This window comes from Penicillium roqueforti (genome assembly GCF_015533775.1).
Source record: "Penicillium roqueforti strain LCP96 04111 chromosome Unknown scaffold_01, whole genome shotgun sequence".
Lineage (NCBI taxonomy): Eukaryota > Fungi > Ascomycota > Eurotiomycetes > Eurotiales > Aspergillaceae > Penicillium > Penicillium roqueforti.
Window position 1 is genome coordinate 1,817,282 of NW_024067565.1, and position 27,076 is coordinate 1,844,357.

General features: G+C 48.7%; 12 protein-coding genes across 12 annotated transcripts; 7 read left to right on the top strand and 5 right to left on the bottom strand.

Annotated features, from left to right (window-relative positions):
- Positions 1 to 43: 43 nt before the first annotated feature.
- LCP9604111_1124 (E1 ubiquitin-activating protein ubaB) lies at positions 44 to 2,508 on the top strand (the record flags this gene model as incomplete). The annotated part of the gene is made up of 10 exons (XM_039074971.1): positions 44 to 103; positions 191 to 361; positions 501 to 737; positions 798 to 922; positions 972 to 1,036; positions 1,087 to 1,366; positions 1,420 to 1,598; positions 1,660 to 1,772; positions 1,832 to 2,169; positions 2,223 to 2,508. 10 exons carry the CDS (start codon positions 44 to 46, stop codon positions 2,506 to 2,508), a joined length of 1,854 nt encoding a protein of 617 aa, XP_038933672.1.
- A 638-nt stretch (positions 2,509 to 3,146) lies between these two features.
- On the bottom strand, positions 3,147 to 4,325 carry LCP9604111_1127 (SDR family NAD(P)-dependent oxidoreductase; the record flags this gene model as incomplete). The annotated part of the gene is made up of 3 exons (XM_039074984.1): positions 3,147 to 3,304; positions 3,373 to 3,766; positions 3,819 to 4,325. The coding sequence occupies 3 exons, from the start codon at positions 4,323 to 4,325 to the stop codon at positions 3,147 to 3,149; spliced, it is 1,059 nt and encodes a 352-aa protein (XP_038933675.1).
- A 160-nt stretch (positions 4,326 to 4,485) lies between these two features.
- Positions 4,486 to 4,906, top strand: LCP9604111_1128 (elongin C; the record flags this gene model as incomplete). The annotated part of the gene is made up of 3 exons (XM_039074995.1): positions 4,486 to 4,603; positions 4,655 to 4,703; positions 4,768 to 4,906. 3 exons carry the CDS (start codon positions 4,486 to 4,488, stop codon positions 4,904 to 4,906), a joined length of 306 nt encoding a protein of 101 aa, XP_038933676.1.
- An 813-nt stretch (positions 4,907 to 5,719) lies between these two features.
- LCP9604111_1129 (putative ubiquitin-protein ligase (Asi3)) lies at positions 5,720 to 8,641 on the top strand (the record flags this gene model as incomplete). Its single annotated transcript, XM_039075006.1, has 2 exons — positions 5,720 to 6,142; positions 6,191 to 8,641. 2 exons carry the CDS (start codon positions 5,720 to 5,722, stop codon positions 8,639 to 8,641), a joined length of 2,874 nt encoding a protein of 957 aa, XP_038933677.1.
- A 1,561-nt stretch (positions 8,642 to 10,202) lies between these two features.
- LCP9604111_1130 (NAD-dependent malic enzyme) lies at positions 10,203 to 12,320 on the bottom strand (the record flags this gene model as incomplete). The annotated part of the gene is made up of 8 exons (XM_039075017.1): positions 10,203 to 10,537; positions 10,599 to 10,963; positions 11,022 to 11,288; positions 11,339 to 11,472; positions 11,525 to 11,653; positions 11,716 to 11,919; positions 11,978 to 12,199; positions 12,252 to 12,320. 8 exons carry the CDS (start codon positions 12,318 to 12,320, stop codon positions 10,203 to 10,205), a joined length of 1,725 nt encoding a protein of 574 aa, XP_038933678.1.
- A 1,352-nt stretch (positions 12,321 to 13,672) lies between these two features.
- Positions 13,673 to 14,981, top strand: LCP9604111_1131 (uncharacterized protein; the record flags this gene model as incomplete). The annotated part of the gene is made up of 7 exons (XM_039075028.1): positions 13,673 to 13,688; positions 13,834 to 13,856; positions 14,076 to 14,144; positions 14,200 to 14,282; positions 14,351 to 14,647; positions 14,696 to 14,764; positions 14,933 to 14,981. 7 exons carry the CDS (start codon positions 13,673 to 13,675, stop codon positions 14,979 to 14,981), a joined length of 606 nt encoding a protein of 201 aa, XP_038933679.1.
- Positions 14,982 to 15,360: 379 nt separating this feature from the next.
- LCP9604111_1132 (uncharacterized protein) lies at positions 15,361 to 16,507 on the top strand (the record flags this gene model as incomplete). The annotated part of the gene is made up of 4 exons (XM_039075039.1): positions 15,361 to 15,900; positions 15,961 to 16,147; positions 16,200 to 16,313; positions 16,365 to 16,507. 4 exons carry the CDS (start codon positions 15,361 to 15,363, stop codon positions 16,505 to 16,507), a joined length of 984 nt encoding a protein of 327 aa, XP_038933680.1.
- Positions 16,508 to 17,561: 1,054 nt separating this feature from the next.
- Positions 17,562 to 18,194, top strand: LCP9604111_1133 (uncharacterized protein; the record flags this gene model as incomplete). The annotated part of the gene is made up of 1 exon (XM_039075050.1): positions 17,562 to 18,194. The coding sequence occupies one exon, from the start codon at positions 17,562 to 17,564 to the stop codon at positions 18,192 to 18,194; it is 633 nt and encodes a 210-aa protein (XP_038933681.1).
- A 491-nt stretch (positions 18,195 to 18,685) lies between these two features.
- LCP9604111_1134 (CFEM domain-containing protein) lies at positions 18,686 to 19,508 on the bottom strand (the record flags this gene model as incomplete). The annotated part of the gene is made up of 3 exons (XM_039075061.1): positions 18,686 to 19,167; positions 19,231 to 19,369; positions 19,428 to 19,508. The coding sequence occupies 3 exons, from the start codon at positions 19,506 to 19,508 to the stop codon at positions 18,686 to 18,688; spliced, it is 702 nt and encodes a 233-aa protein (XP_038933682.1).
- A 2,749-nt stretch (positions 19,509 to 22,257) lies between these two features.
- LCP9604111_1135 (putative DNA polymerase delta subunit 4) lies at positions 22,258 to 22,930 on the bottom strand (the record flags this gene model as incomplete). The annotated part of the gene is made up of 3 exons (XM_039075072.1): positions 22,258 to 22,398; positions 22,456 to 22,523; positions 22,585 to 22,930. 3 exons carry the CDS (start codon positions 22,928 to 22,930, stop codon positions 22,258 to 22,260), a joined length of 555 nt encoding a protein of 184 aa, XP_038933683.1.
- Positions 22,931 to 23,639: 709 nt separating this feature from the next.
- On the top strand, positions 23,640 to 24,983 carry LCP9604111_1136 (arrestin C-terminal domain-containing protein; the record flags this gene model as incomplete). Its single annotated transcript, XM_039075083.1, has 3 exons — positions 23,640 to 23,717; positions 23,804 to 24,688; positions 24,741 to 24,983. 3 exons carry the CDS (start codon positions 23,640 to 23,642, stop codon positions 24,981 to 24,983), a joined length of 1,206 nt encoding a protein of 401 aa, XP_038933684.1.
- A 656-nt stretch (positions 24,984 to 25,639) lies between these two features.
- On the bottom strand, positions 25,640 to 25,924 carry LCP9604111_1138 (uncharacterized protein; the record flags this gene model as incomplete). Its single annotated transcript, XM_039075095.1, has 2 exons — positions 25,640 to 25,825; positions 25,874 to 25,924. 2 exons carry the CDS (start codon positions 25,922 to 25,924, stop codon positions 25,640 to 25,642), a joined length of 237 nt encoding a protein of 78 aa, XP_038933686.1.
- Between the last annotated feature and the right edge of the window lie 1,152 nt (positions 25,925 to 27,076).

Genomic DNA, 27,076 nt, shown 5'->3' on the forward strand with positions numbered 1-27,076 from the left:
CAATACAACACCACCTGATCGCGATCGTCATCTACTGCCCGCCATGCGGGATAGCTCCATTAAGCGCTCCCTCGGGGTGGACCTCACCCGCTCCCTCAAAGAGGTAAGTACAGCTCTGCTGGTTTTCAATCCTGAGGTCCAAGTGATGTTGTGTGAAAATGTATTCTGACAGTTCTCTCATCACACATAGTCGCGCGTTCTTCTTGTCGGCGCAGGCGGCATCGGTTGCGAGCTGCTGAAAAACCTCGTCCTCACCGGCTTCGGCGAAATTCACATCATCGACCTCGATACTATTGATTTGAGCAATCTCAATCGTCAGTTCCTGTTTCGACATGAGCATATCAAGAAATCAAAGGCCTTAGTACGTCCAACCGACCACCCCGCGCACTTGCACCGCTCCTTTGCGAATCCTCCCCGACTCAAGCGCAGCGCATTCACATCGTGTGAGCGGTTCAGCGATAGGTGATATGGAATACTGAGATATGGATGCTTTCATCTAGGTTGCCAAGGAGGTTGCGCAAAAGTTCCGGTCTGACGCAAAGCTCGAGGCCTACCATGCGAACATTATGGATGCCCAGTTCAACGTCTCGTGGTTCGAATCCTTCAACGTTGTATTCAATGCGCTGGACAACATCGCCGCAAGACGTCATGTGAACAAAATGTGCCTTGCAGCCAATGTACCCTTGATCGAAAGTGGAACTACAGGCTTCAATGGCCAAGTGCAAGTTATTCAAAAGGTCAGCCAAACTGATGCCCGGCTTCGCAAATTGGGCATCTTCTGACGCGCGTTATTTTAGTCACAAACTGAGTGCTACGATTGCACCCCGAAACAAACACCCAAGTCGTTCCCCGTGTGTACGATCCGCAGCAACCCCAGCCAGCCGATCCATTGCATAGTTTGGGCGAAGAGCTTCCTCTTGCCGTAAGATCCAGTTCCAATCTGTCCGCTTTGTATACTCACCGTTGAGTAGGGAACTTTTCGGCTATAGCGAAGATGAGGCAGCGGAGGTGGACAACACAGAAGACGCTGATAACGGTTGGTTCGATTTGATCTATAACTAGGCGCTGAAACTGATTTCCGTCTAGCAAATGAAATTGCAGACCTGCGCAAGGAAGCACTGGAGCTCAAAGAATTGCGACAATCGATTGGCACCGAGGAAGCCTATCAGAAGGTCTTCGATAAAGTTTTCCGAAGGGACACAATACGATTACAGGGCATGAAGGAGATGTGGAAGGAAAGGGATCCACCAGAGCCCCTTGACTTTGCTCAACTCCAAGAAGAAATTGCTTCGATCGACTCGACGATTTCCACGGATGACCAGAAAGTGTGGACGTTGGGGGAGAATTTTAGTGTTTTTAGGGATAGGTAGGGACTGTCTGTCACCGATAGCATATGTTCGATAAACTAACATGCTACAGCTTGAACCGGTTGGCCCAACGTCTGAAGGAACTTCAAGCAAACAACCCCCCAGGCCAAGATTCCCCGGCCTTGATATTCGACAAAGATGATGTGGACACTTTGGACTTTGTTACCGCAACAGCTAATCTACGAGCTGCGATTTTCCACCTTGAACTCAAATCGAAATTCGATGTCAAGCGTGAGTCTATCAAATAAGAGTGCACATTTCAAGGCGCTCAGTATTAACACAGCTTCTACAGAAATGGCGGGCAATATCATTCCTGCTATCGCAACCACCAATGCTATGACAGCTGGGCTATGTGTTCTTCAGTCATTGAAGGTGTTCCAAAACAACTTGATGCAGGCCAAAATGGTAAGAACCAAAGAAGAGCGCCCACTACTACCGAAGCTAACAAGCCATTTCTCTGGAAGGTTTTCCTGGAAAGATCCGGCGCTCGTGCGATCAATTCAGACTCATTGAATCCCCCAAACCCCGATTGCCCGGTCTGTTCCCCTGTGGTGGCTCGAGTCGAAATTGATCCTGAGGTAGCAACCCTTGAACACCTCATTCAAGGCGTTCTTCAGACGGAGCTGGGTTATGGCGAAGAAATCTCTGTTGGTCTTGGCAGTGAATCGATCTACGACCCCGATTTCACCGACAATCTGGAGAAAAAGTTGTTCGACCTCGGCATCAACAATGAGAGCTTCATCACGGTATACGATGAAAATGAACCAGAGCGAATCAATCTCGAGCTGGTGGTCATTGCAAGGTAAGCGCTATATTGTCAAGAATACTAGGCAATATTGACTGATTGATTTGCAGAAATGAGCCATCTTCCAAAGATTCCAAGCCCGCAACGCTGCAGAAGATGGTCGAGATACCCTTGAAGCCCAAGCAGCCTGTGCAGCCTTCTAGCGATCTTCCAACTACTGCCGGTGATGCAATTGAGACCGGGAAGCGCAAGCGTGAGGGCTCAAGTGACGAGGTGGAGCTCAGCAGCCACGATGTCAAACGGCTCGCTAGTGTATCCGCTCCTGACTCGAAGGGCATCGAGGCTATCGTTCTTGAGGACGATGATGAGGGAGGTGCCATCATGATCGACGATTGAATGCCGAAAATAGACCTTACCGTGGCATTTCACGTTATTACCAGCAGCCTTCGCAGGTATTCATCTTGACATCATTCTCTTCATACTTTCAGCATTCCCCTTTTTTTTTTGCTTACTACCCCCTTCAACCTCTTCTGTATCATATGGCATAAAGGCGAACCTGTTTCCAGTCAACAGGGTTCGAACTCACAGGTTGACGAGCATGCTTTGGATATGGGCATGATAATGTATGCATTTTGGGGTTTTGTGTCTCAACTGCTCAGTGGCGTTCTCTGGTTTGATAGATTACTAGAATATGACCTGCGAATAACAACACGGCCACCTGGGCAAAGTATCAAAGTTGCGTTTGAGCTGAATCCTGCGGGCATTCCTGAAATAGTTAACGGAATGGAGGTGTTCTTGCTTCAAACTGGCCGGCTCACCTAAGAACTCGAAGGGAAATATGAGAGCACGTCATATGTGCACCAGTTGCCTCGTAAATATTATGAAACACGGGACCTTCGCGGAGGGATAGTTACCGCATTTGCTAGGACTAATGGTGGATCAACCCGTTTGATTGTGGATGAGATACATATTTGTTACAGCTGTTGGAGAATTTTGACTTATTGATTGATATTACACATCTAGCTTGGATCGAACTAAACTGCACTTAATCCACCATCGAGATTGAGCACACAATTGTTGGCATACTCATTCTGCGCCAAGAATACAGCTGCATCAGCAATCTCGCGTGGATCTCCAAATCGATGAAGAGGAATGACATCCTTCAGCCGGCTCGTTTCGCCCGGGGTGAAGTCTATTATCGAGGTTATTATCGAGGTTAGTCGATTTACGCACATATATAGGATGCCCAAACCAACATACCTGCAACCATGGGTGTTTCAATATACCCCGGCACGATAGCATTCGAACGAATGATAATATCTTTCATTGAAGCCGACGCCTCCACGGCTAATGACCGCGTTAGACCAAGAAGGCCAGCCTTGGAAGCAGCGTATGGAACCGCGCCAGTTCCGCCCTTGAGCGCGAGTAGAGAGGATATGTTAATAATGCATTTCGATGGGGGTTTGGTCCTCGCAGTTGGATCACTCCGATTCCGTACACGACTTCGGATGGAAGCACGCATTAACGCGCGCGATGTAAGTATTGCGCCTTCCAGATTAGTACGGAGGATTGTCGAGATATCTTCCAGCTCGGATCTTGGCAGGATGTTTGATATCGAAATTCCTGCTGCGTTGACTAGGATGTCTACATTTGCCTAGAGGGTAATTAGGATGAGAGTATTTATTGAGATAGATGAGATCGCTTACCATCTCCTTTTCCAGTTCCCGCATCCATGATCCGGCATCTGAGACATCTCCGACAAGTAGACGGATCTTTCCTTGCGTACTTCGTTGGTTGTCTTCTTCCGGGGCGCGAGTTACGACATCGTTGGTTTCACCAATTTCTGGTGGTATACCCACAAGAGAGCCAAGCTTTGCGGCTGCTTCCTCTAAGCGTTTTTGAGATCGGCCGACGAGGACTATGGTGGATGCGCCTTCTTGTAGAAATCGTTCGGCAATGGCGAAGCCGATGCCGGATGTCCCGCCGGTGATTATGCATCTTCGACCGGCAAGTCGGTTTCCAGGCTGAAATGAAACCTTGTGGTTGTTTTCATTTGGCTGAGATGAGTATGACCGCTTTGTATATCCCAGAGGATGACTTGATAGTCGACTGTTGACGTAGCCTACATTGCGTGTACTGATCGGCCTTGACGAGGCTCGAAGAAATAGGTTTGGCACTCGCATGCGAATCAAAGGAACTCTCAAGCTGCCCATATTGTTTCACCTTGTCTCAACTCCAAGCAAAACGCGATATCGGGAACATCAGGTGCGTCACTGGGGCAGCTTCAGCACGGACCAACACGCCAACCTCAGAAGGCTCTTTCGCTCCACAGCGGTCACTTTCCTACAACTACGCGGATACGCGTACTTCATCATGGCGCCATCCACGGAAACCGAGTTTGTGACTATAGTCTCAAGCGACAAATTTGAATTCATCATCCCTCGCAGCGCAGCTTATGTCTCGGAGACCTTACGGCGCATGCTTTCTTCGAGTACGTGGACTCGACATTCATTGCTACATGGGTAGTACTAACCACGCACAGATAATTTCCCCGAGGGTCGCACCGGTGTATGTGTCTTGGAGGACTACTCGTACGTTTCGCCCTTGTATTCCTTTTTCCTTTTCGTGGGCATTGCTAATGTTCTTTCTCTGCAGCGGTGTCATTGTCGAAAAGATCTGCGAATACTTTTGCTACAATGAAAAGCACAAGGACCAGGTCAACGTGCCAGACATGGATATTCCACCTGAGTTGTGCCTGGAGCTCCTGATGGCTGCTGATTTCTTGAATACTTGATTCCCACGTGGCGCCTTTAGCCTTTGGTCTCTCATCACCTCGACTGAGACCTCAGATATCTCTTATTCTTGTTTCGGCTCACGTCGCTTTTGAAATGATTCACGGCGCAATGACACAAACATTCGACTTTTACGATAATACCATGGGGAGTTCCAGACTAGCTCACATATATAGGCTTGGTCATGGCGTTTATGTGATGGCATGTATTCTATGGGATACAGTGCTCTTACATTATGCAAGTATTTTTCTTCTTTACTATAGCAGTACTCTGGAACTTTGTAGAAGACCTCTTATCCCATCTGAGCATATGCAAACGGTTAATACATCTATGGCCGAATTTGTCTAAAGATGATGGCAGATCAACACTTTCCAATGTTAACACGCTTTGTCAATCTACCACTGGCAAAGGGTTTGGATTATAGGAGACAAATTGAACAAGAAATCATATCGTATCATAGAGTTCTATACTTAAGATGGCCAATATCAACTTAGGCTGGACCTCGGGCATTCCGGTGGCTGAGTCAGCACCTAATGACCTCGAGAGGGCTGGGGCCGGCTCCACCGGGGCGAACTTCCAAGGAAGTGCCCGCCATCGTGAAGATCACTCTTTCATACATTCTGATTTGCGGGATGCAGTTCACAGGAGCATTGCTCACTGTGGTGTTCAGTCTGGTTGTAATATCTTTCGGCTTTTGAACATTCTATTTGCTTGTGCCTACAGTTGGATGCACTAGCAGCCTTTTGTGTTGATTGCATCTCCCCCGGATCGCTGATAAGGGTCACCCGCAGAGGCGCATACAACAGCGACTCATCATGTCAAGCGGCGTGGAACCCTCCTCAATACCAACATCTAGTGCGGCTTTGTTACAACATTTGAATACAACATTATCACCGGAGCCCTCTCCTTTGTCCTCTTTGCCGCATCAACTCCTGACCTCCCCCCTTCGCGCCTTTCAACACGCCGAGACCTTTGCCTTCCGAACGGTTCCCCGAACTTTCGCTAGAATAACTGGAATTAAAGCCCTTGGCCAAACTATCTGGGGCGGGGCTGGTTCAACATCTGGAGCCAGCGGTACGGCCGCAACACATGCAGCGGAGATGGCTGCAAATGAGTTCGCCGATACAGCTAGCCAGGAGAGTGGCTACTACATTGCGGAGCTCTTGGGTGCTATGAAGAAGCTTGGTGGATTCTTTGGGTATTTGACAAGTCTTTGGTCATTTGCTTGTCTGGTGGAGGTGAGACCCCGCTCTTGACTTGTATACTTACCATGCTGATGGGTCTAGGCGCTCATCCTAAACCGAATTACTATCTATGCATCCACACGGCGACACCTTCGACTAGGATGGGAAAGGCGTGCGGCTCTCCGATTGATTCCTATCCTTCTCTTCGTCTCCCAAATCCTTAGCCTGCTCCGTGGAATCCGATGTCAGACATCGCCGTCTTTTTCGACAATGCGCTACGGATCTCCCGGGAAGCAACTCGTATTCGACTATTCCAGTGACGGGGGTGCTCTTTACTCAATCAGCTCGACTCTTTTAGGATGGGAGTCCGAGGAACGGTCGTGTGCTGCTGTGAGGATGGCGCGCGGAACCAACCCGGGTGTCCCATATGGATCATTTTCCCTACTCTGGCCGACATTCATGCTCCTTTGTTTGAGTCACTTCATCGAAACACTCTCTTGCGCATTGCAAGGCAAGCCTGTGATGACTGAGACGGGGATGTCCATCTTCGAGCACTCAATCGCCTTCGCAGAAGCCGAGTCGATGATCAGTAAATCTATCGGACTAGGCCTGTTCGGTCTTCCTAAACAAAGCCCTCTTAGTGCGCTTTCTGGTGGGTCTGATGCTAACTCAACTTCGGTCTTTGAACTTCTCACAAGGTCGCAAGTTTTGGAACGCATGAATGTCACACCCGAACTGCTACTTATTGTATTGATATCGTGCTGCAATAGTGCAACTTCGCACATACTAGAAGTCTTCGGCAAGCAGAGCAAATATCGGCTTTTCAGCACTGCATTTTGGGGTGCCTGCTTCATGATAGCCATGTTGTGGGGGTTAGATGGCGGTCCGCCCGTCAGCCTCGAAACCGGCGTGCTCAGGTTCCCGACTGTTTGCATTGTGGGATTCATCCCTCATATCTTTTTACTGGGCGGCATCGTGATTTGTCTCTCAATATACACTTTAGCACTTACAATCACCGCTTTTTCGCTGCCATCGGACGATCAACCTGTCTCCCTCTATGACCGCTTCTTGATGGCGCATGAGAATATGCAAGGCTCGAACCAGATAAGGAGCATCCGTATTAACAGACACGAAGACTTTTATACAACGTTGCTTCGGATCGGGTATGTTGCCCTAACTGCGGCAAGTGAGGCTGTGTTCTTGAACGAGGGCCAATCAGTCGTTGCACGGCGGATGACGTGGTTAGAAGAGGATCGCCTTTCTGAAATTGAAGCCTCTAGGCGGAAGTCTTCATCTTATGGGAACTGGCAGAGTCAGACCAGAAGTCGGCCTATCGAGGCTATGGGTTTCTCAAGTTTCGACATGCCAGAACAATCTGCTTGGGAGAGTGGCTACAACCGCGAAAAAAAGATTGAGAAACCCAAGAACGGTACTCGAGCCGTACAATCTCGAGCCGAGCTTGGGGGAGTTGGCGCAGTGCGAGTATCGATTAGATTGTGGCATGTCCTCTCGTTCTTCCGCGCAATTTCCCTCCTTATGCTCCGTTGGGTTGCATATGGACTCAACAATGTGCTTGATCGACTAGGGATAAACGCTCGGCCAATGTGGCTCAAACGCATGGTGGGTCATCGTGGAAAGAAGTCTAATACCGACAAGACGAACCCATCACAGCCATTAGATTTCTGGATTCTCTCGGAAAATGGAGAGCTTGAGCTCCCCGATGACCATGACTTTGATGTCGAGATCGAGATGAGGAAGCGAGAGCGCGCGAATCGGCCAGACTGGATGGGCTCGGATGAAAGCCGGCTAGAGGACAGACTCTACAGCTGGTGGAAAATTGGCGGTGCATGGGGAAACCAAGATCAAACCTCTGATTATTCTCCGCCCTCTGATGACTTCGACACCACGAGCGTGGTGTCCATGTCTACCAACGCCTCGGATTCAGAATGGGAGGATAACCTATCGGAAGATGGTCGTCGAACCCCTACCCAGCTCGATCCGTATGCAGACAGGGCAAGCCCACCACTCCAAGATCCCCTGATCGACATGAGCACACTCGCCCGTCTTCTTGACCCGCGCGACCGCGAGAGCAGAGAAGAGGCCAGGATTCTAGCCGCCCATCTTAAAACAAACCCGGACAACCCACAGATCATGACGCGCAGTCGCTACCAGAAACAAGTTGAAAGGGAGAGATCCCGAATCATCTTCTCATCCCGCCTCCAGCAGCTGAACGCTATGAACTCAGAATCCGAAGGGCGGAAACCTACTCCAGAAGAGGAAGCTGAACTCCTCGAGAAGCTCATTCTTTCCCGTCGCTCAGAAACCTCGGGCATTTCCGACTCCCATACATGGGAATCCGGGGCAACAGGCCTCGGACCCAATGGTCCACCCTGTGTGGTCTGCCAGACAAGCCCACGGGCCATTATCACCTGGCCCTGTCGCTGTCTATGCATTTGCGAGGACTGTCGCGTGAGCCTTGCCATGAACAACTTCGGCAGCTGCGTGACTTGTCGCCAGGAAGTCGTAGGCTTCATGCGCTTATGGGTTCCATAAGTCAACCTATTTGTTTCAATCGCTCAGTTTTTTTAGCTTGCACTCTTTTATCTTTGGCTCACATAGGTTCCATATCTCTGAACAGTTTGTAACATATTACATTTGAAGACTTTTGCTTCGTATGGCGATTTCCAGACCGTGACTTATCTATTCGCTAATTGTGTTCTTGCTGAGAAGGCTGGTCGTTCTCGTCTCTCCTAGTGATTTGCTTGATCAATCAATATTCAGAGTATAGAATTTGCTGCTCCAATCTTTTTCTACTAAGTTGTCAAAAAAGTCACTCAGCTTTATCAAATTCGCATGGCTATCAGTCAGCACTGATTTTGTCCGTCTGTCTCAAGCTGGTTAAGAATATCAGAAGTTTAATAACGGTCCTTCTATGCTAACACAACTTAAAATAACTAGCTATAAATCGTCCAGAGCTTTCCCCGTCAACGCGAAGTGCTTTCCAAGTATCTGCCAGCCTCATCTGCCAGCCTCATCTGCCGACTTCATAATTCTTGGCGATCCTGCATCTTCCCCCTCCACCCCTGTTCGACATGATGTCTTCTTCTCAGCTTCAGCTGGAGTTAAAACAGGTATGGAAGTCTTCCTATGTGGTCTCGGGAACTTAATCAAGCTCACGCAAGGCAGACAATCTTTCTAGCCTGCCATCCCAAGCCCATTGCCACGAGAGAAGTCCACAGCAAAGCACAATACACCGTCTGGAACTCGAAGCAGCCTCCTCTCCACCCGATTTTCCAAAGATAGTTATCATCAAACAACAAAAGGATGGATGGGAGGAAGAAGAATTTCGACGAAAATAATAGCATACAAGCGGCTTCAAAGTCTTCAAGGAAAATCGATCCCAAGGCTTCTAGGTGAAGGCTTCTTCAATGACCGTCCATCAATCATTCTTTCGGAAATTGTGGGGATGCCTTTGCATCAGCTTGCCCGGGATGATACGATTGAGGTTGACGAGGAAGCCTTGCAGGCTGGTCTTTTGGATTCTTTTCGGACGCTATTCGTAAAGGAAGCGAAGTATTGGGATCAGAGGCTAGATGATTTCCTATTTCGTCTCGACAGGGAGTACGATCAAGGGAGAGTGGTGATTGTTGATCTCGAGCAAGTTATGTTTCCCGAGGAGTCTCTCCCTTGGGAAGAATCTAGTCAAATCAGGGAAGAAAGCATGAACTTTGGCACGGCATGTTCATTGATGAGGGCTTTCCGCCAGATCAAACGTGCAACGCCATTGGGCTGGACTAGTGGGTGTGTCGGTTGTAACCATGAGGGAACAATTCGATGTGAAGAAAATGGAGATCTGCTAATTATTAACTTGTGAACCTGTCAATCTAGTATTGTGTAAGATTACTATGTAGAAGGGTAACCCGTTTGTAGGAAGGAGGATACAGAGCTTAGGCAACATGTTAGATTACTTGATTGTGAATGAGGCCTCTCTTGTTGCTTGAGCAGGGAGAACCATGACTGTATGGGAAATAGGGAATGAATGGTTGCCATGAAAAGCAAAATGAGAAAGTATAATCTCAATGGAACCATATTACATACCAAGAAAGCCTTGGTATTACTCCTCCTTATAGACCAGAGGCCGGTACTCAGCCTCCCACATCTGGATTCGAATCCACTCTCGTAGCTCCGATTCACTGGTAGGGATACCCTCTGCCTGTGCCAGGCCCTCCTCCACAGCACACAAAATCACGGCGGTGGCAATGTCCACGCTGATTTCGCGCACATCTTCTACATCGGGTAGCAACGGCTTCATAGAGTCTTGTAGGGCCGGTGACCGTGCCTTGAGTGCCTCGACGGCAGCGACTAGCATCTTCTTGGACACAAGACGGCACTGCGAGAGGACTGCTCCCAAACCAATGCCTGGGAAGCAGGTTGAGTTGTTGCATTCCGCTGAAATATTATGGTTAATATACTGAACAGTCAATGTTCGGGACGAGATTTGGATACATACCGATTTCAAATTGCGTGCCGTCATGGGCGACTGGCGGGAATGGACTACCCGTAGCAACGAGAGCTCGCCCATCGGTCCATTTATAGAGATCAACCGGCTTCGCCTCGTGGAGGCGTGTCGGGTTGCTCAGCGGGAAGATAATCGGTCGTTCTACATGCTCGGCCATCGCACGGATGACATCTTCGGTGAATGCTCCGGGCTTGGTTGAGGTCCCGATAAGCACATGGGGGCGAACCTTTTTGACGACCGACAGAAGATCTCGATCACTGTCCGACCACCCATCGTCGCTCCGTGCGAAAGGTTTCTGGCCTTCGGTCAACTTATCACCCATGGACTTCATAAGGAGACCGGGCTTGTCAATGCACCTAGATGAAAGAATGGTGTTAGCGGGGGTGTTTATCTTCCTTTTTCGCAGTTACATACCAGATCTGCTTTGATGCTTCGTCCTTCGACTTTCCTGTCTTAGTGGCGATGGTATCTGAAACCTGGTCGGCAATGCCGGTACCAGCCGTTCCCGAGCCGAAGATCACTACTCGTACATCCTCCAGATTGACTTTGCTGACTTCAAGGGCAGCCAACATGGCGGCCAATGTGACACATCCTGTGCCCTGGATGTCATCATTGAAACAGGGTATCTTTGACTTATATCTATCGAGTATCCTTCGAGCATTATCCAGACCGAAATCCTCGCTAGTCTTGTTAGCTGCGTTTCGAACAATAGAAAGGAGCATTTCTCATACAAGTGGATGTAAGCCTTGGGGAATCGGTTGCGGGCAGCCGCGACAAATCTGTCCACAAACTCATCGTACTTCTCTCCTCTGACCCGGCGCTGTCGGAGGCCGAGGTACAGTTTGTCATCGAGCAACTCCTCATTCTACATATGGTGTCAGCAAATGTAGACTCAACCAGAGAATAGGTATACCTACATTTGTACCGCAATCTAGTACAACAGGAAGCTGACGCGAGGGATGGATTCCAGCACAGAGCGTGGTAATAGCCAGTTTGGCAACCGATATGAGAATTGCACCCACACCTTGGTCTCCAATGCCCAAAATCTGCCAACAATTAATGGTAAGCAGGGTATCACAAACTCTCCGTCAAGCAGATATATAATTACCTCTTCCCCATCACTGACGACAATATAGTCAACATCCTCCTCAGTTCCAAACCCAGAGAGATACTCATCAAAGTTATCCTGGTCATTGATATTCAAGAAACACCCTTCAGGCTTTCTGAACAATCGCGAGTAATTCTGAATCGCATCTCCCTCAGTAGGCGTGTAAATCACGCTGAACATCTCCTTGAGATTGGTTTGCACGAGCTATTCATAGGTTAGTAATAATGCACATGCTGATGTTGTTTCGGGAAGATATCAGAACCTTATAGTACAGCACATCATTCTGAGCCTTCATGCTAGCCAGGAAGGTATTCTTGGCTAGGTCCCCTGCTCTGCTTTGATACTGCTCATAAGCGCGCTGGACCTGCTCATCCAATGTCTGGATGTTCGGCGGGAGGAGACTGTGGAGCTTGAATGTCGATCGCTCATGGTCTGGGAAGGCCGATCCTTTGTTATATTTGGATCCATGGAGGACATGGTTTCCCTATTTCTGTGTGAGAATCGGAGCTTATAAAAGAATGCGGACGTGTGGTCACCTTGTATGGGCAAATCACAGGCCCCGGGGCGCGGGGTAGATCGCGGAATTTAGAGCTAGAGTCCGACATTTGGAGCCAATGCCAAGGGATACAACGTTGGGATGAAGAAAAGCAGAGAAAGATTGGAATATGAGAAAGAAATGGTAGTGGCGGGGTGTGGAGCACCCCGTCATCAAGCTTCTCGCCACCTGGACAAGAGCGCATATAAAGGCTTATCATCATCTTTTGAGAACATGGTACAATCTAGTATATATATAGAACAGCCAAGGTATGTATGAATCAAAATAAAGTAAACAAAGAACACAAGTATAAACCTAACTTTGTCCTTGCTGGTGATTTACATACTTTTTACCTTTAGTAGATAAGTTACTACAGGATTAAGAATCCTAAATCTGCTCTAGCTGCCTGGTCTATTATATTATATATAGCTTAAGAGATAGCTATATAGCTTGGAGTACTTCGTACAGCATGAGCAAAAGGTGGGCGCATCGCCCGTGAACCCCCGTACGTGATTATTAAGCCATTAGTGACGTCATACAATTGACCCCGCATTCTCCTTTCCATTTCGGGAATAGCGCCCTCCCCTCTAAATTGGGTTTAGCGTTGTCCAGCTTCTGTTTATCCCAGCCCTACTGGTACAAGTTGGTTGATACTCAAGATGATGATCATTCTAAGCTATGCTACTGGATGATGATCACGTGAAGTCACGTGCCGGTGGCAACAACATGCCGGCCCCGAAAAAAATCTCGTCCCGAGATTGAACTGTTATGCCGTTTGGGAGAACCCTTTCGGTGGCTTTATGCGAAGGTCTCTCTACGTCAGGGGGCTGGTGGTTCGCGGGAGTAGCTTGTTGGTGGTTCGCGGCCAGGGGGGCTGCTGTTGATGTGACTTGGTACGCGGTGGTGTAGTCACTTTCCTTGACGGAGCCGATGCGGGTCGTTCTTCCAATGGTCTGAGAAAAGTCCGTATTGTTTGCGATCGGGATGAAGCCGAAGTTTGCGTCGATAGCTTGTTGGGGTTATTCGTCGCTTGGCGACAGAGCGTGGAGACTTGGCTCTGCGTGGACGAAGGCTTGAAGGATGATTTTGCTTTTGAAAGATCCTCTTTTTTTCCAGGAGAAACCCACTGGGTGCTAACCAGACATGCTACCAAAGTTGGTACAAGTTGGTTGATACTCAAGATGATGATCATTCTAAGCTATGCTACTGGATGATCTAAGTACAGTGATCACGTGAAGTTACGTGCCGGTGGCAACACCTACCATATAGACCTTCATTCGAGGTTCTGGACGTAACCACCCCATCTCACAAGTGGCTGATACATAACAAGATGTTACCTATCGCACTTTTCTCTCACGACACCTTCATTTTCACTTTACTTGATCTTTACTCTCTATTTATCTTTCCTGGTCTTACGGCCAAATGAGAGACTACCATTGTAGGTCCTATTGATATGACTCGATGCCGCCTCCTATAACATCCTAGTCTTCATTTACTTCCTAGTTGATCTCGCATCGGAGTCCCAACACTTAATCTAGTATTCTTTTCAGTTATCTCTTACTAAATCTTCACTTTGTCCTTAGGTTCTTCTTCCTCCTCTCTTCTTGTAAGCCATTATAAAAGCTCTTGTTCATTTGAAGCGAGAGTTCAACCATCCCCGATATGACCAAATCTATTGTGTCTATCTCTAGTATCAATTCCGTTAACTCCCTCCATTTGCAATACGAATTCGCGATCAAGTGCAAGTGGGTTCTCGGAGAGAAGAATATCATAATCTCCGGCATCGTGGACTATTCTCTTTGGTTTGGACAGGCTGGGAACCTAGCCACCAATATGGCTATGGTGGAAACCAAATAATGCGTGGTGGTTTATTCATCTTCGTGACGATGGAAAGGTATGAAATGGAGATTTATAAGAACTTTGGGATTTACTGCTAATATATGTTCTAGTACACTGAAGACACATACCACTGGCATTCAGACGCCTGCGAAATCATCTCGGTCATTTACAAAATTATGCAGCATGTCTGCGGGTTGGAACCTCCATCAAGGCAGGGTCGCGAGTTGAGCAGACCCGGAACCGAATGTTCCCGGTTCAAAGTTGTGTCGTGGACACTACGGCCGTAAATGATACTACAGCTGCTGACGGTACCGATACCAATGATGACCCTCTGCCAGCTACCGAGTACGATGCCAGCTCACTAGCGGATGATATAGCCGATGAAAGTGACCTGGGCCTGCTTAGGGAGGCACTTATCCTACCTAAGGACGGATGGACTACAGATAACCCAAGGCTGAGGTTACCTCGCGTACTAAGAACCAATATCACACGATACGCCTTCCATACCGAGCGAACTTTCGTACTCGCACTCTGCTGCCTTTACGATGAATCTTCCCTGTATACCTTACGTTAGGACAAGGCAAATATATCTCACCCAATTGATAGCCAGCGTAACGGCAAGAGACCTGGCCCTTTATCAGGCGGAAAGATCGATATGCCTACCGTCGCGACATGGTTCGTTTTCCATTTCTCAATTCATGACTACTAGGACAACCTCAAGCACAAATCCCATCTCGCTTTATCTTACGTTCGCCTAACGGACGAGGGCGTTTTCTACTGCTCATACAAAATGACACTGTACTAAAGAAGTTCGCGGTTTCAGGCTGACTTTGACTAACACAGGGATATTCGTACCTCCCGTGTGCCTCTGGACCCCCTTATGATTGTATAGGCCAACGGATTACCCTGGTTCCCGGTCTATAAGGCGTTCTACGTCCTCTGTGGAAGCTGGAGCCCTGCGTCATACCTTGTGGGAAGAAAGTACCGCTCTAAGATCACGGATTTTTACATTGGCGCGGAACTGGCCCCACCTGCCGCCGTCCTGACCAAACAAAGTAATGTACATGGGTAACTACCTACTAGTTATCGTCGCGGGTTTTTGGGAACCTTGGCGGGTGGACCAGGTATCTGATTACAAATCTTATCTTATCTTGACTATTTATGGAGTAGGTACCTACTACGGAGTACTTTCACTCTACTTTCACTCTCTTAATCCGTATATAACGAAATCATTCTCCAAACTCAGGCATAACTTCACACAAGGAGAGAAAATGGCTCCCACGTACAATGCAAGCACCACGGCCGCTGAACTAGTCGATCATCTCGCCGCCGAAATCCAAGGCAAGGTGATTCTCACGACTGGACCCTCTCCGAACAGCATTGGAGCAACCTTCGTGGAGACGATCGCACGCTCTAAGCCGGCCACGTTAATCCTGGCGGGACGCAACACGGTTACGTTGCAGCAAACAGCAGACGCAATAAACGCTGTATCTCCACAAGTCTCAGTCCGGCTGCTGCAGCTCGATCTGGCCTCGCTGTCTTCAGTCCGCCAAGCTGCGTCGGAGGTTAACAGCTGGAGTGATCTGCCACATATCGATATCCTTGTCAATAACGCAGGAATTATGGCTACTGGTTTTGCGCTCACTGCAGATGGCTACGAGAGTCAGTTTGCCACGAACCACCTCGGCCCTTTCCTCTTCACCAACTTGGTGATGGATAAAATCTTGAATTCTCCATCGCCGCGGGTGGTTAATGTTAGCAGCGATGGTCATCGACTCAGTCCTATCCGCTGGGGAGATTACAACTTCCAGGTAGGCTAGCAGTTTCGCTCCCCACTTGCATATCTAATGTGTTAATGTGGCGAGTTGCAGGATGGTGAAACTTATAACAAGTGGGCTGCCTACGGTCAGTCCAAGACAAGCAACATCTTGATGGCTACCCATCTTGCGCAAAGACTGGGTTCCAAGGGCCTTACGGCGTATAGTTTGCATCCTGGTGTCGTTTTCGGCACTACCCTTGCGAAGGATCTCGACTGGACTGTTGACCTCCCGGCATTGCGTAAGTGATTATCAAAGGTATTCAGAAATCCCGCATGGCTAATCTCCCCTAGGCGCTGTCGATAAATTTATGGGGAATAAGGAGGGCTGGCTGGAGTTCAAACAAAAAAGTCCCCAAGAAGGAGCGGCGACCCATGTGTATGCTGCGTTTGAGCCAAGCCTTCGAGGTGAGACGACGACCCCCATTCGACCGATGTACATGCTGATTTCTCTCAAAGATCACAAAGGTGCATATCTTCAGGACTGCCATGTAGCAGATCCTTGGACGGATACCATCAAGCCCTGGGCTACGGATAAGGTCGAAGCTGAAAAATTATGGAAGCTGAGTGAGAAGCTCGTTGGGCAGGAATTCCGCTATTGACAGAACACAGTAGGGCGTCACGAGGGAGAATAAGGCTGGCATCGAAATGTCTCTCACTTCAAAATATAGGAGATGGCAATGTGCTGTACTGTAACAATCCATCTCCTTGCATGGACAAGACCTCGGAAGACATTATTCGCCCCAGAGATATCCGCTCTTGGCACTTAAATGGCATCATCCATCCTGCGAGAAATCAAGTGAAGTCACTCTCCATGCTGTCGGTCGCAGAAAAAGCAAGGAAGGTCTCAGGAATAATTGTGCTGGGCGTGTGCTGGCGTTTATTTTTCGGAGGTAGCGGTGACAGGACCCTAGTAGGTGGATAGTCACCACCAAAAACAGGATTCACGTCTCCAAAGCAGGATTACCGTCTGAAATAAGTCGTACGTTTTAACTTATGTGGGCATCTCTCCATATCCTTCTTTTTTTTTCAATACAGCCTGGAGGACTCCGTACTCCGTAGTGTATGTTTTCCTCCGTGGTTAGGCAGCTGTGACGAGCGGAAGGTCCGGGAGAGGACCCCTAGTGGAGAATACTTTGTGGGTAGCGAGGTGATTGGCTGGTCCTGGCGATATTTATGGGTCCGACGGTCCTCCCGAATTTTAATAAAGAGCCTCCAGGGATCAGTGGCATCGCGAAGACCCTAATTGTGAACGTTAGGTGAATAGAAGTCTGTGTTTGACTACCAAGTCTATGTCTACTACACAAGGACCACTCGATATCTCTTTTCCCCTGTTTTTGGCCTCTTTTTCACGATCATTTCCTGTATCACGCTAGTAATGTAGCCGAATGCTAGCAATGGCTTCGGTAAGCCACAGCGGTCTAACATCCAATGAGTGGTCAAAGAGTACGGACACAGGCCAATGAGAGAGCTTTGTAAAATGAGGGCTCGGAGTATACTACCTCGCTATATTCCAGCCGCTAGGTAACTAAATAGTCTGACTCTTTTCCATTTAAAGGGGCGCGTGCGTCCGTCAATTGAATTTTGCACCTCCATCTCTCTTCACCTCTACCTTTCCTTTCTTTTCCTACCTCACCGTGTGTCCAAAACATCAACATGCGTACCTCCTTTTTCCTCACCGCAGCTCTCGCTACCCTCGGCACCCAAGCCAAGGACAGCAGCAGCAGCAGCGAAATCATCGGCTACTTCTCTCCTTCCTGGGACGCAGGCCTTCTCCAGTATGGCGGTTGGACCAGCACCGCCGCCAGCCTCGTCGCCTACAAATCCGGCACGGCCACATATCACGTCGGCTGTCTGAAGGACGCGCCCAAGACCGACTGCAACTACCCGTCCTCGTGGACCATCGTTCAAGGCCCGGAGACAGTCAGTCTCGATGGGAAATACATCGCCTCTACCTCGGACAAGACCTCCAGCTACGAGATGACTGTCTCCCAGTCGTATCATTGTTCCCTGAAGGCGTCGACCGAGTCCGCCAGCTGCACGATGAGTGTCAGCATGAGCGGAAGCGTCGACGGTGCGAAAGTCGAATCTTCTACTTCCAGCAAGGCGACTTACACCACTGCCCCGATTTCGGCTTCGTACTACCAGCTGACCGTCACCGCGGGCCTGGAGTCGATTACCACTGAGACGGCTACGACGACTAAGTCGACCGGTGGTGCTGCGGGACACGCTGGTGCTATGATTACGGCTGCGCCTATGGTTGCTGCTGCTCTCGCTGCTTTGCTGTGATGATTTTCAAGATATTTCGATCATAAGGAATTACATGCCATGACTTTAATTGACTGACATCGCGTAAAGATCTCGTAGACTGGATTTGGTAAATGGAATAACGCCAAAAGTAGGATCTCTTGTTTTCGTCGTTTAGCATTGGTGTAATATCAAAGGTCATTTCTAGTTTCGCCCCAGCAGTGAAAAGACCTTGGCGCTGTAATACAAGTTTCTCGGAGATATATATCTTACATACTTAGTGACGACACCGAACTCGAGTTTCTAGTTTGGATATATATTTAAACAGACAACAGAGATCAAATCATAAACATCCATTTCACCCAAGGGGTAAAACAAGACGTGCATTGTATTAAGCGTGTCAACTATACAGGGAGGTAACTAATTCAGGGGTCTCGCACGGTCAGCCCTGCTAGCAAACAAGGAAACAAATCCTATGCCAGCACAAGCGAGCGAAAACACCGAGAACAACCTCATATTAGGTATAGATATATTTACAGGACGTAAGCGGCAGCAGCGGCGAGGACAGCAACACCAGCCATGTTGCCCTTGACATTGGCACCAGCGCCAGTGTAGGTGGGCGAGGGGGTGGCGCCAGAGGATGAGCCAGTCTTGGTCACTAGCGGGGTGGAGGTGGCAACGCCGGAGGAGGAGCCGACGGGGGAGGACCCAGTGGCGGTGGTACCGGTGGAAGAGGTCTCGGTCTCAACGGCGGAGGAGGTTTCAACAGCCGAGGACGAGGTCTCAACAGCAGAAGAGGAAGTCTCAACAGCGGAAGACGAGGTCTCGACAGCAGAGGAGGTCTCAACGGCGCTGGAGGTCTCGCTGGCAGACGCGGTAGGGGTTGCGGTAGTCTCAGCAGGGGCAGAGCTCGAGGTGCTGGCGCTAACGGTGGAGGAAGCGCTGGTCTCGACGGGAGGGACCGAGATGGGGTGACCAGCGGAGGAACACTGCCCAACGACGGCGTTGGAGACAGCTGGATGAGTGAGTTAGTGGGATGTTTGGATCAAGGGGAGCAAGTAGATGGGTGTTAACATACAGACTTGGTCACTGTGGTCGCAGGCCTTCTGAACACAAGGAGTGATGCTGGTCACGAGCTCGGTCTTCTGGCAGTGGCACTTGAAGTCGAGCAGCTCGGAGCAGCCATCGCTCTGCAGGGCAGAAATGAAGCAGCTCAGCTAGAGGCAAGTGTTAGTAACCATATTTTTGTCATGTATGCATCAGTTTTATTCGTACCGAGCAAGCGGGCACATCGGGCAGCTGGGCGCTGGCGAGACCGGCAGCAACAAAGGCAATCAGAGTGGTGGAGAACTTCATCTTGATGAATTGGACTAAAAAATAGAAGATATTATGAATGGCGTGCCGGAAAAGACAGTCAAGTATTGTATAGCGAGTGCGGATGAGTTGAGAAGAGGAGCCAGGTCTGGACTTGGGGAGCTGGATGCCCTTTTTATAAGCTTTGCCAGTCGTATATACTCCGCCTGCCCCATGGAGATACCCCTGTGACAAGGTTGCACTCAGAGGCTGGCGCGTGGGACCATCACATGTCTCCGCATGCTTAATGGGAGGCAATCCACCGAAAGCAGGCTTCGGCCGCGGTTGACTCAGATCTGTAATTACCACGGATTGGCTGAGTTCAAAGCCAAGCCTGAAGGCTGATGCCGGATAATGGGTTCCCGCAGCCGATTGAGCAATGAGCGAGGATTGGGTTGGTGCTATTGTCTCGTACAGCGTACGTATGCGCGCATCGCCAAGTTGAGACTAGATCAGACGAACGAGAAAGCCACCGGAAAGACTGGACCAGTGGCGACGTTGGTATGTAGTACACTTCCATTTGCGGTTAGTCATACGGTGATTAGGGCCATTGGGTTTAATTTCCACATCTCGGGCCAGACTGCTAGTGGCCTCGATGGACGACGGTACGGTACGGAGTACAGGTTGCAGTACTCCGTACGGAGTACATGTGGCGTGGTTGTGCAGCGTTCCTACTGCCCACTACCCAAAGTCTTTCGTCAATTGGCTATAAATTATGACTCCAGCATATGTAGATACGCAAGCCTGCCAGCATTGAAAGCAATAAATGTGCAGAAAGATTCGCAAAAAAAGACCAATGGGGTGGCAAACCCCATAGTATTAGGAAAATCCGGGGAAGACGGTTGGACCCCGGCAGGGCCCGAGAGAGGGTAGCATCGAACTATACCACATTGGGACTTGGTCCGACGCTATTTCATAAACAAGGCAATATAATATATCTTGTCTGAAATTGCTTGGGGTAACACACGGCGCCATCAAGGCTATGGAAAGGGTCAAAACTCAGGCCACGATCAACAACCTTGTGAGCTACAGAACTTGTCCAATATAGGGCTTATGGGTATACAGGGTTGTACATTGTAGCCCCAAAGACATCCCGGCGTTTTCTGAGTTTCATTGGGCTTAATAGAGAATCACAAACTAGAAAAGATTACCGAAACGTTAGCATTCTCTGAAATATGACTCGATCGTGAGATATTGTACCTGCATATTACGATCACCCCCAGTGGCAACAGGGTTTAAATGTTACTTCCAAGTGAACCATTTCCTGTTATTTCCTAAGAAAATGGCCTTGGCCTTGCCAAGTGAGACATTTAGCGGGGGTGGGCCGACTCAAGACGCAGACTGGACCAGATACATCATCTTTGACTTTGACAGACAGTGCCAAGCACACTAGCATTCATTTGTAGCGTGGGGTTGGGGTCAATAAGAAAGAGAGTTCAGCAAAAGCAGCAAAATCAGGAACAAAAATACAAAAGCACCGATCACATGAGACACGACTCCTAGTTAGCGTCGCCACCGAGACTCTGTTACGGGCGACTAAATGGACCATCGGAACATAACTCTCTACAGTCTTTCTACATCTGCAATTGTGTTGACCACCTACCATATGTATACTCTTACAAAATCACAAGGTCTTACGTATGTATCACGTGACCGGGTTTCCCCCATAAGTAATTATCCTATCATGTGACTGGATAGATACACTAGTCCCAATATGGCAAGCTTATTATTTCTGGACCAATCAAAATGCATTCATACCACACTCATATTCAGGCATTGAGCATATTCTATCTTAGCATCCACCTTCTCTATCATTATGGCTTCCAAAACATACACTAGATGTTACATTTACAATTTTTGCTTAAGTGAGTCCTAAGTGAGGTCTAAGTGAAGTCTGAGTGAAGCCTAGGTGAAGTCCAGGTGGACTTAAGCAACCTCAAGAACGGCATGCAGCGGCTTGAGAATGAAATTCAGCAGCTCCAAAAGTCATACAAGCTCCAATCTCGCCAAAGTATCCTCATACGTGGGGCTGAGTTAGATCTCTCATGATTGACCCCGCCCATGCAGAAATCTGGAAATGCTTCTTCTATCAGCACTACCATTTGACGTTCGAGTATTCCCACGAGCAACTCCGCGATTTTGTCGATGTCTCCCCTTCGATCGTAAAGATTTTCAATTTACGGGCTGATATATCGATACCAACCCGTGAATGGCAGAAGGTCGAGGTGTGCGACCAAAACTTCTCGAAGCCTACGATACGTACATCGAAGCCTTCCAGCAGAATCAAATTACTGCGGCTCCGATGGAACTCCTTTCGCTGGCGAAAAGTCGCGGGCAGCCTTTTTGAGGTAGTGAGAATCTCCCTTGTTTTCTGTTTTGTTTTGCTTTCATATATGATACCCTCTTTCGAAATGCTTCAATTTTCTGTAGCAAGATCCTACTTGCATTTTCCTCAAATCACTAGCTTATTACCTGCTTATTCCTAGCCCTATTTTCCACTACTGAATAGCAGCCATATTATCCTAGTGACTATAGGCATACCACGGCTTTTCTAGTAGAGAAATGTCAGAACTAGCTCGGTGTCCCTCAAAAGGCAAGCTGGGGGTCAGAAGATCTTCAATTCAATCATGACCGCCGAAGGTATCATTTCTATGAATACCCATAGGTCATTCGTATCTCATTAATATCCCCCACAAACGCCCGATCCATGCAAGTATGTCAACGCCAGTTCAAATCACGGTCCCATATGTTCTCAGGATAACAATTCATCAATATATGCTCGCTCGCTTATATCCTTCCCCTTGAGAAGAACCGCAAGGACTTCGATGGGCGGGTTGAGCTTCAGCTGATTAGCGCGTCTCCACCGCTTGACTCGAGCAATTCCAATACAGGGCTAAAGAGAGAGTAAATATGTTAGACGACTTATTCTAAAAGAGACCCGGACACATACCCCATATTGGCTGGAAAGATCGAAATGCCGGAGAATCTTTTCCTCCACATCCATGCCTTGCTGGTGGGCTGTTGAGCGCAATGAGCCTTTTAATTCATACTAACGCCCTGTGTGCCAACCTCCACTTACCACTAGGTGTCTTGCGGGCCTGCTCTTGAGCCCGCCAATATCGCCAGATATCCTGCTTGTTCAATTTCAGTGCCCGGTTGTCCTCTTCAGATCGGGGCGCTTGGTGTTCGACTGCGGCTTGTTGTCGCACCGCTAGCTCTGCGACATGGGGCTTGGAGGGTTCTTTTGGGGTGACGGACAGCTGCTGGGGCTCTGGGGTGGAGGCAGATTTGTCGGAGAGCGCTGGAGTCGAGTCGAGGGCCTTGGCTTTGTGGGATGGTGCGGTGACTGGTTTGGTGACTCGGGCCCGGGCTCCGAAGGACAGTGTCGACTGCGACCTGGGTGTGTTTGATGCGCGACGAGGCATAATGTAGAATAATGTGGTGGTTTGTCGTTGAGATTGGATATGCAATGTTGAAGAAGTTAAGGTGGAGAATGAGGCGATGTCATGGTTGCACTAGCAACCAAGGGAAAAATCTACGAAGGCCCGGTATTTAGCCTTCCATGGTTCTTAATTGGGACGTTTTATATTTTTTATATAAACTATACATCGATTGGCGTATAAATCCACAGCGGATGTGCTAAGATTTATTGTTTATCGATTTACCATGTGTGATGACGATGATGACATTGACATTCGAAACTGGGCGAACAGTGTCCGATAACCATTACGTCTGGTAGAAATTCGAGATCGGGTAGATCTTCCTAAATAGTCGTATATATAGCATATTAGACCTCTCGAGATATACAGAAGAACCTAATAATAAATCAAAGGAGGCTCAACTCAATCGTGGCTGTTGGGGGGCTCAGTTCATCTTTCCCCACCCACAGCCACTGTACGTTCTGGAAGCCCTTCACCTCTCCTATCTCGAACCTCAAAGCCTCAAGACCTCTGGACAACTTACCCTTGTCGCCCTCTTCCAACCTCCGGCATTCGAGGAATCCATATGTTCACACAGTTCACCTAACCCACCGAACCCTTATGAACCGTGCGAAAGGATCCGTCCACTCGCATATTCCCCACAACCCGACCAACCTCCGCATGTCTATGGTGCGACAGACACGGCTTACTCGAGATGGCCGCCTTTGTGCGCGTATCAGGGCCGGCAAACGGCAATTTCCTGATCGGATACCCAGGCATTTCTGCGACCATGGTAAGCGCCCTGTGATACATGCGACGAGCCGGTTCGGCCCCCTGCGCACGCGGCCCCATTGATTGTTCATTGACTGACTATCCAAGCCACGAATCGAGGGTAAAGTTGAAATCAGACCCTGCGCTGGTATTACAGCTCCCGTCAACATCTCCCTCGTCACTATTTCCCTCCTCCGCCGCGAGACAATCCACCCTTCGGCCGACACCTTTACGAAGAAGCGCCTGGCTCCCCCGCGGAAAGAGATCACCGATATCGTCGGAAAAGAGATGCTCCTATTTCGATGTCCCGCCGGCCGAGAATACGAGGAGGTAATATCTATGGATCTGCCCTTTGTTCTCTTTATTCCGTTTGGTCGTGGCGGCCGCGATGCCTCTCGCCGTGTACCCCCAGCTAGTTTACAGCTCCCGAGTCGCACCGCCGAGACCTACTACGAGATGGTGGTGATGGTCCAACAAGGGCAGCAGCAGCAGCACAAATATACCTTTCCCGTTCCTATCGCCCGCTACGACACGCTCTCCACATTCGGCATGTACAATCGTCCAGAGTCGGCAGAGCGCGTATCAGATCATCTGGTCACATTAGCCATATCACTGCCACGGTGGTCTTACGGTCCTCTCGACCCCGTGAGCGTCTATGTCAAGCTGTCACCGAACGAGAGCTGGATGGGCAAGGCGCGGAAGGTGACCATCAACAAGATCACCATTGGCATCGACGAGGAAATTGTCTACAACCACGAAGGCGATGAGCCTCAGCGCAAAGTCAAGGTCCTAGCTAAGAAAACGGAGAACATTGGTGTTAAACTGCCCCAATCGGGCTATTTGACAAACCTTGGTCTGGTATTCCCCGCCAAGGACCTCCGCGACGCAGAAGGAATCTTGCCGAGAAGTAGGGCGGCATTTCCAACGTACGGTGTGAGCGGTTTCACAACCACAGCAAGTCTATATAAAATCGAGTATTACCTCACAGTTCGAGTTAGTTCTTCCCTAGTTCCCTGGTATTTCCCCAATACTCACACGACAGCAGGCTCACTTAACCTCGGCAAGAGACATTACCATTCGACAACCAATTGTGGTCTGCCCCCTCGACCATGCCGGCTGCAAAGAAGAAATGGAAGCGATCGAGCAAGCCGCACGAGATGCCGCCCACGTCAACCCGGACAACCCCATGCTACCTCTTCCAGCAATTGTGCGACCAAACGACCACAACGCCCTCAGCCATCTAGGCGCCGCTATCGTCGGCAACCAGAAGAAACCATTGATTGACTGAGATGGAGATGATCCAACTCCTCAGTACCAACGATGATACTTATTTAATAAATCCCTCCCTTCCCCCCGTCTTGATACCGGAGCTCCTGGACGGTAATCCCACATACGGGGACCGACGGTTGCCATTACTTTTGATGCGGAGGCTGAAGGCTCCTCCGCAACCACGCTATATCATGACATGTCTTACGATTGCATACATTTTGGAGTTGGTTGCGTGGCATTCCTGGAAACTGGCTGTTCGCTGTTTATCTGTCTGGGCAAAACGGGGATTACAGGGTGTTTGGGCTACTTGTTTGGAGATTTGGTCGAGTGTTTCCTTGCCTCCCTTGACTTCTTTCCAGTGTCTCCCCGCTGCATACGTGTATTCGGTCTTTTAGCCGTTTGGTGCTTCTTTCATTCGCACAGACCCAGTCAAGCATCTGCTCAAATAGTGATACAATTTGTATCCATTTGGAATCATGTACCTATTAATCTGTGGATATACGGAGCTATGGATCTATGGTTTCAGGAATCATCTATCCTCGTTGCTGTGTATATTGTCTTTTGGAATGCAAAATCGCTTCACAAGGGTATACTTATGCTAGTTTGTATGCCTTTCCAGGTTCCTATCCCCCTCGACCACGACCTTATATCACCACCCTATATTATACATGCAGCTTATTTCCCAATTTCCAGAAATCCCATGGCAATGCTTAGCATGTCTCCGTCAACCACCCGGGCTTTGCTCTTCTGGCTCTCGTTCTCAATGTCCCGAAGACATTCTTTCAACATTTCAAGTATGGTTTGGTACTGCCTCGAGGAGGGTCCAAAGGTCTTCAGGGCATTCTCAAGGCTGTTTGATATCTATATTTTGTTATTTCCTGCATTTCGTAGTTGTACTGGGCGATATACCTTGCGCAAACTTTCGTTATAGTCCACGAGATCTTGACTTCTTCCGTCCATCTCATATCATCCAACAAATATACCTGATATTTCGAAATCAAATAGCTTGACTTTGTGAGGGGCATATATGTCCAACTGACCGCTCTCGTCACCGCCTAGTTATAAGAGGCAAATCGCCCTTAGCCGGGCGTCGGGGCCACCTCCAGCTCCCTCTCCACTTAAGCTCGGGGCTGCTTTAGCTACCTTTGTCCCTTCTGACATCGTGTCTTTACTCTACGCTTTTCAATCAACTCATCTAGCCTCTTGAGAAAGCTCCCTCCTCTTATCCAAGCCCGAAATGTACAAAAAAATCGTCGGAGGTTGCATCCGATTATTTGTGGTCGTCTTCGTCATCATTGAGATTGAGAATTACACCAACCTCATTGACCGATACCCGATAGCTTGTAAAGTTGCATTTTTCCTAGCATTGTTCGGCTTTTTATGGCTCTATGGCATGTACAGAGATCCGGAGTCTGAACTTAATCAAGACGACAAGGACCCCCGACATTGAGGTTTGCAAGAAACGTTTGCTTTTCGACAAAAGGCTGGAAATATACACAATGCTATGAGCCGATGGCTTTCCCCGCGATCACAATGCGAGATGATGCTTTTAATCTGGCCCAGGCGGCTTGGAAATCTGACCGATTCCTTGTTTCTTGCTGTGTTTGTTCTCTTGAATCACTTCAATAGCTTAGATCTTATCCTCACTAATATTCATAACGTACTTACTCTACCGCCTGCTCCATAAATACTAATACTACAAACGCTAGGGTGCTTACATGAACCTAGTGGCTCCTCAACGAGTCAGTATCATTCTTACTGCTGCTTCTATAACTGTAGTGGCCTATTTCCTGTACTTAAAGTAGCATTTCTCCTATAGGACACACCGTTCGGGTTCGATCGACTTCGGGTCGAGGACCCTCGTTACTGCATATTCTTTCCAAACCAAAAAGAGCATTGCCAAGATTGAGGAGTAACAGACTGCGTCGGAATTGAAAGGTCCAAGCCAATGAATGACGTCCAAAACTGCCAGCAACACGGAGTATCCCCGGGGTTCCTCCGCATCTACGATTTCACAAGAAAGACCCCCAGCATATACTCCAACATACTCCGTATACTTGTAGGTATCGCGGAAGTTGTTTAAGCAGCATTTCACTAGTTATAGTTAAGTCA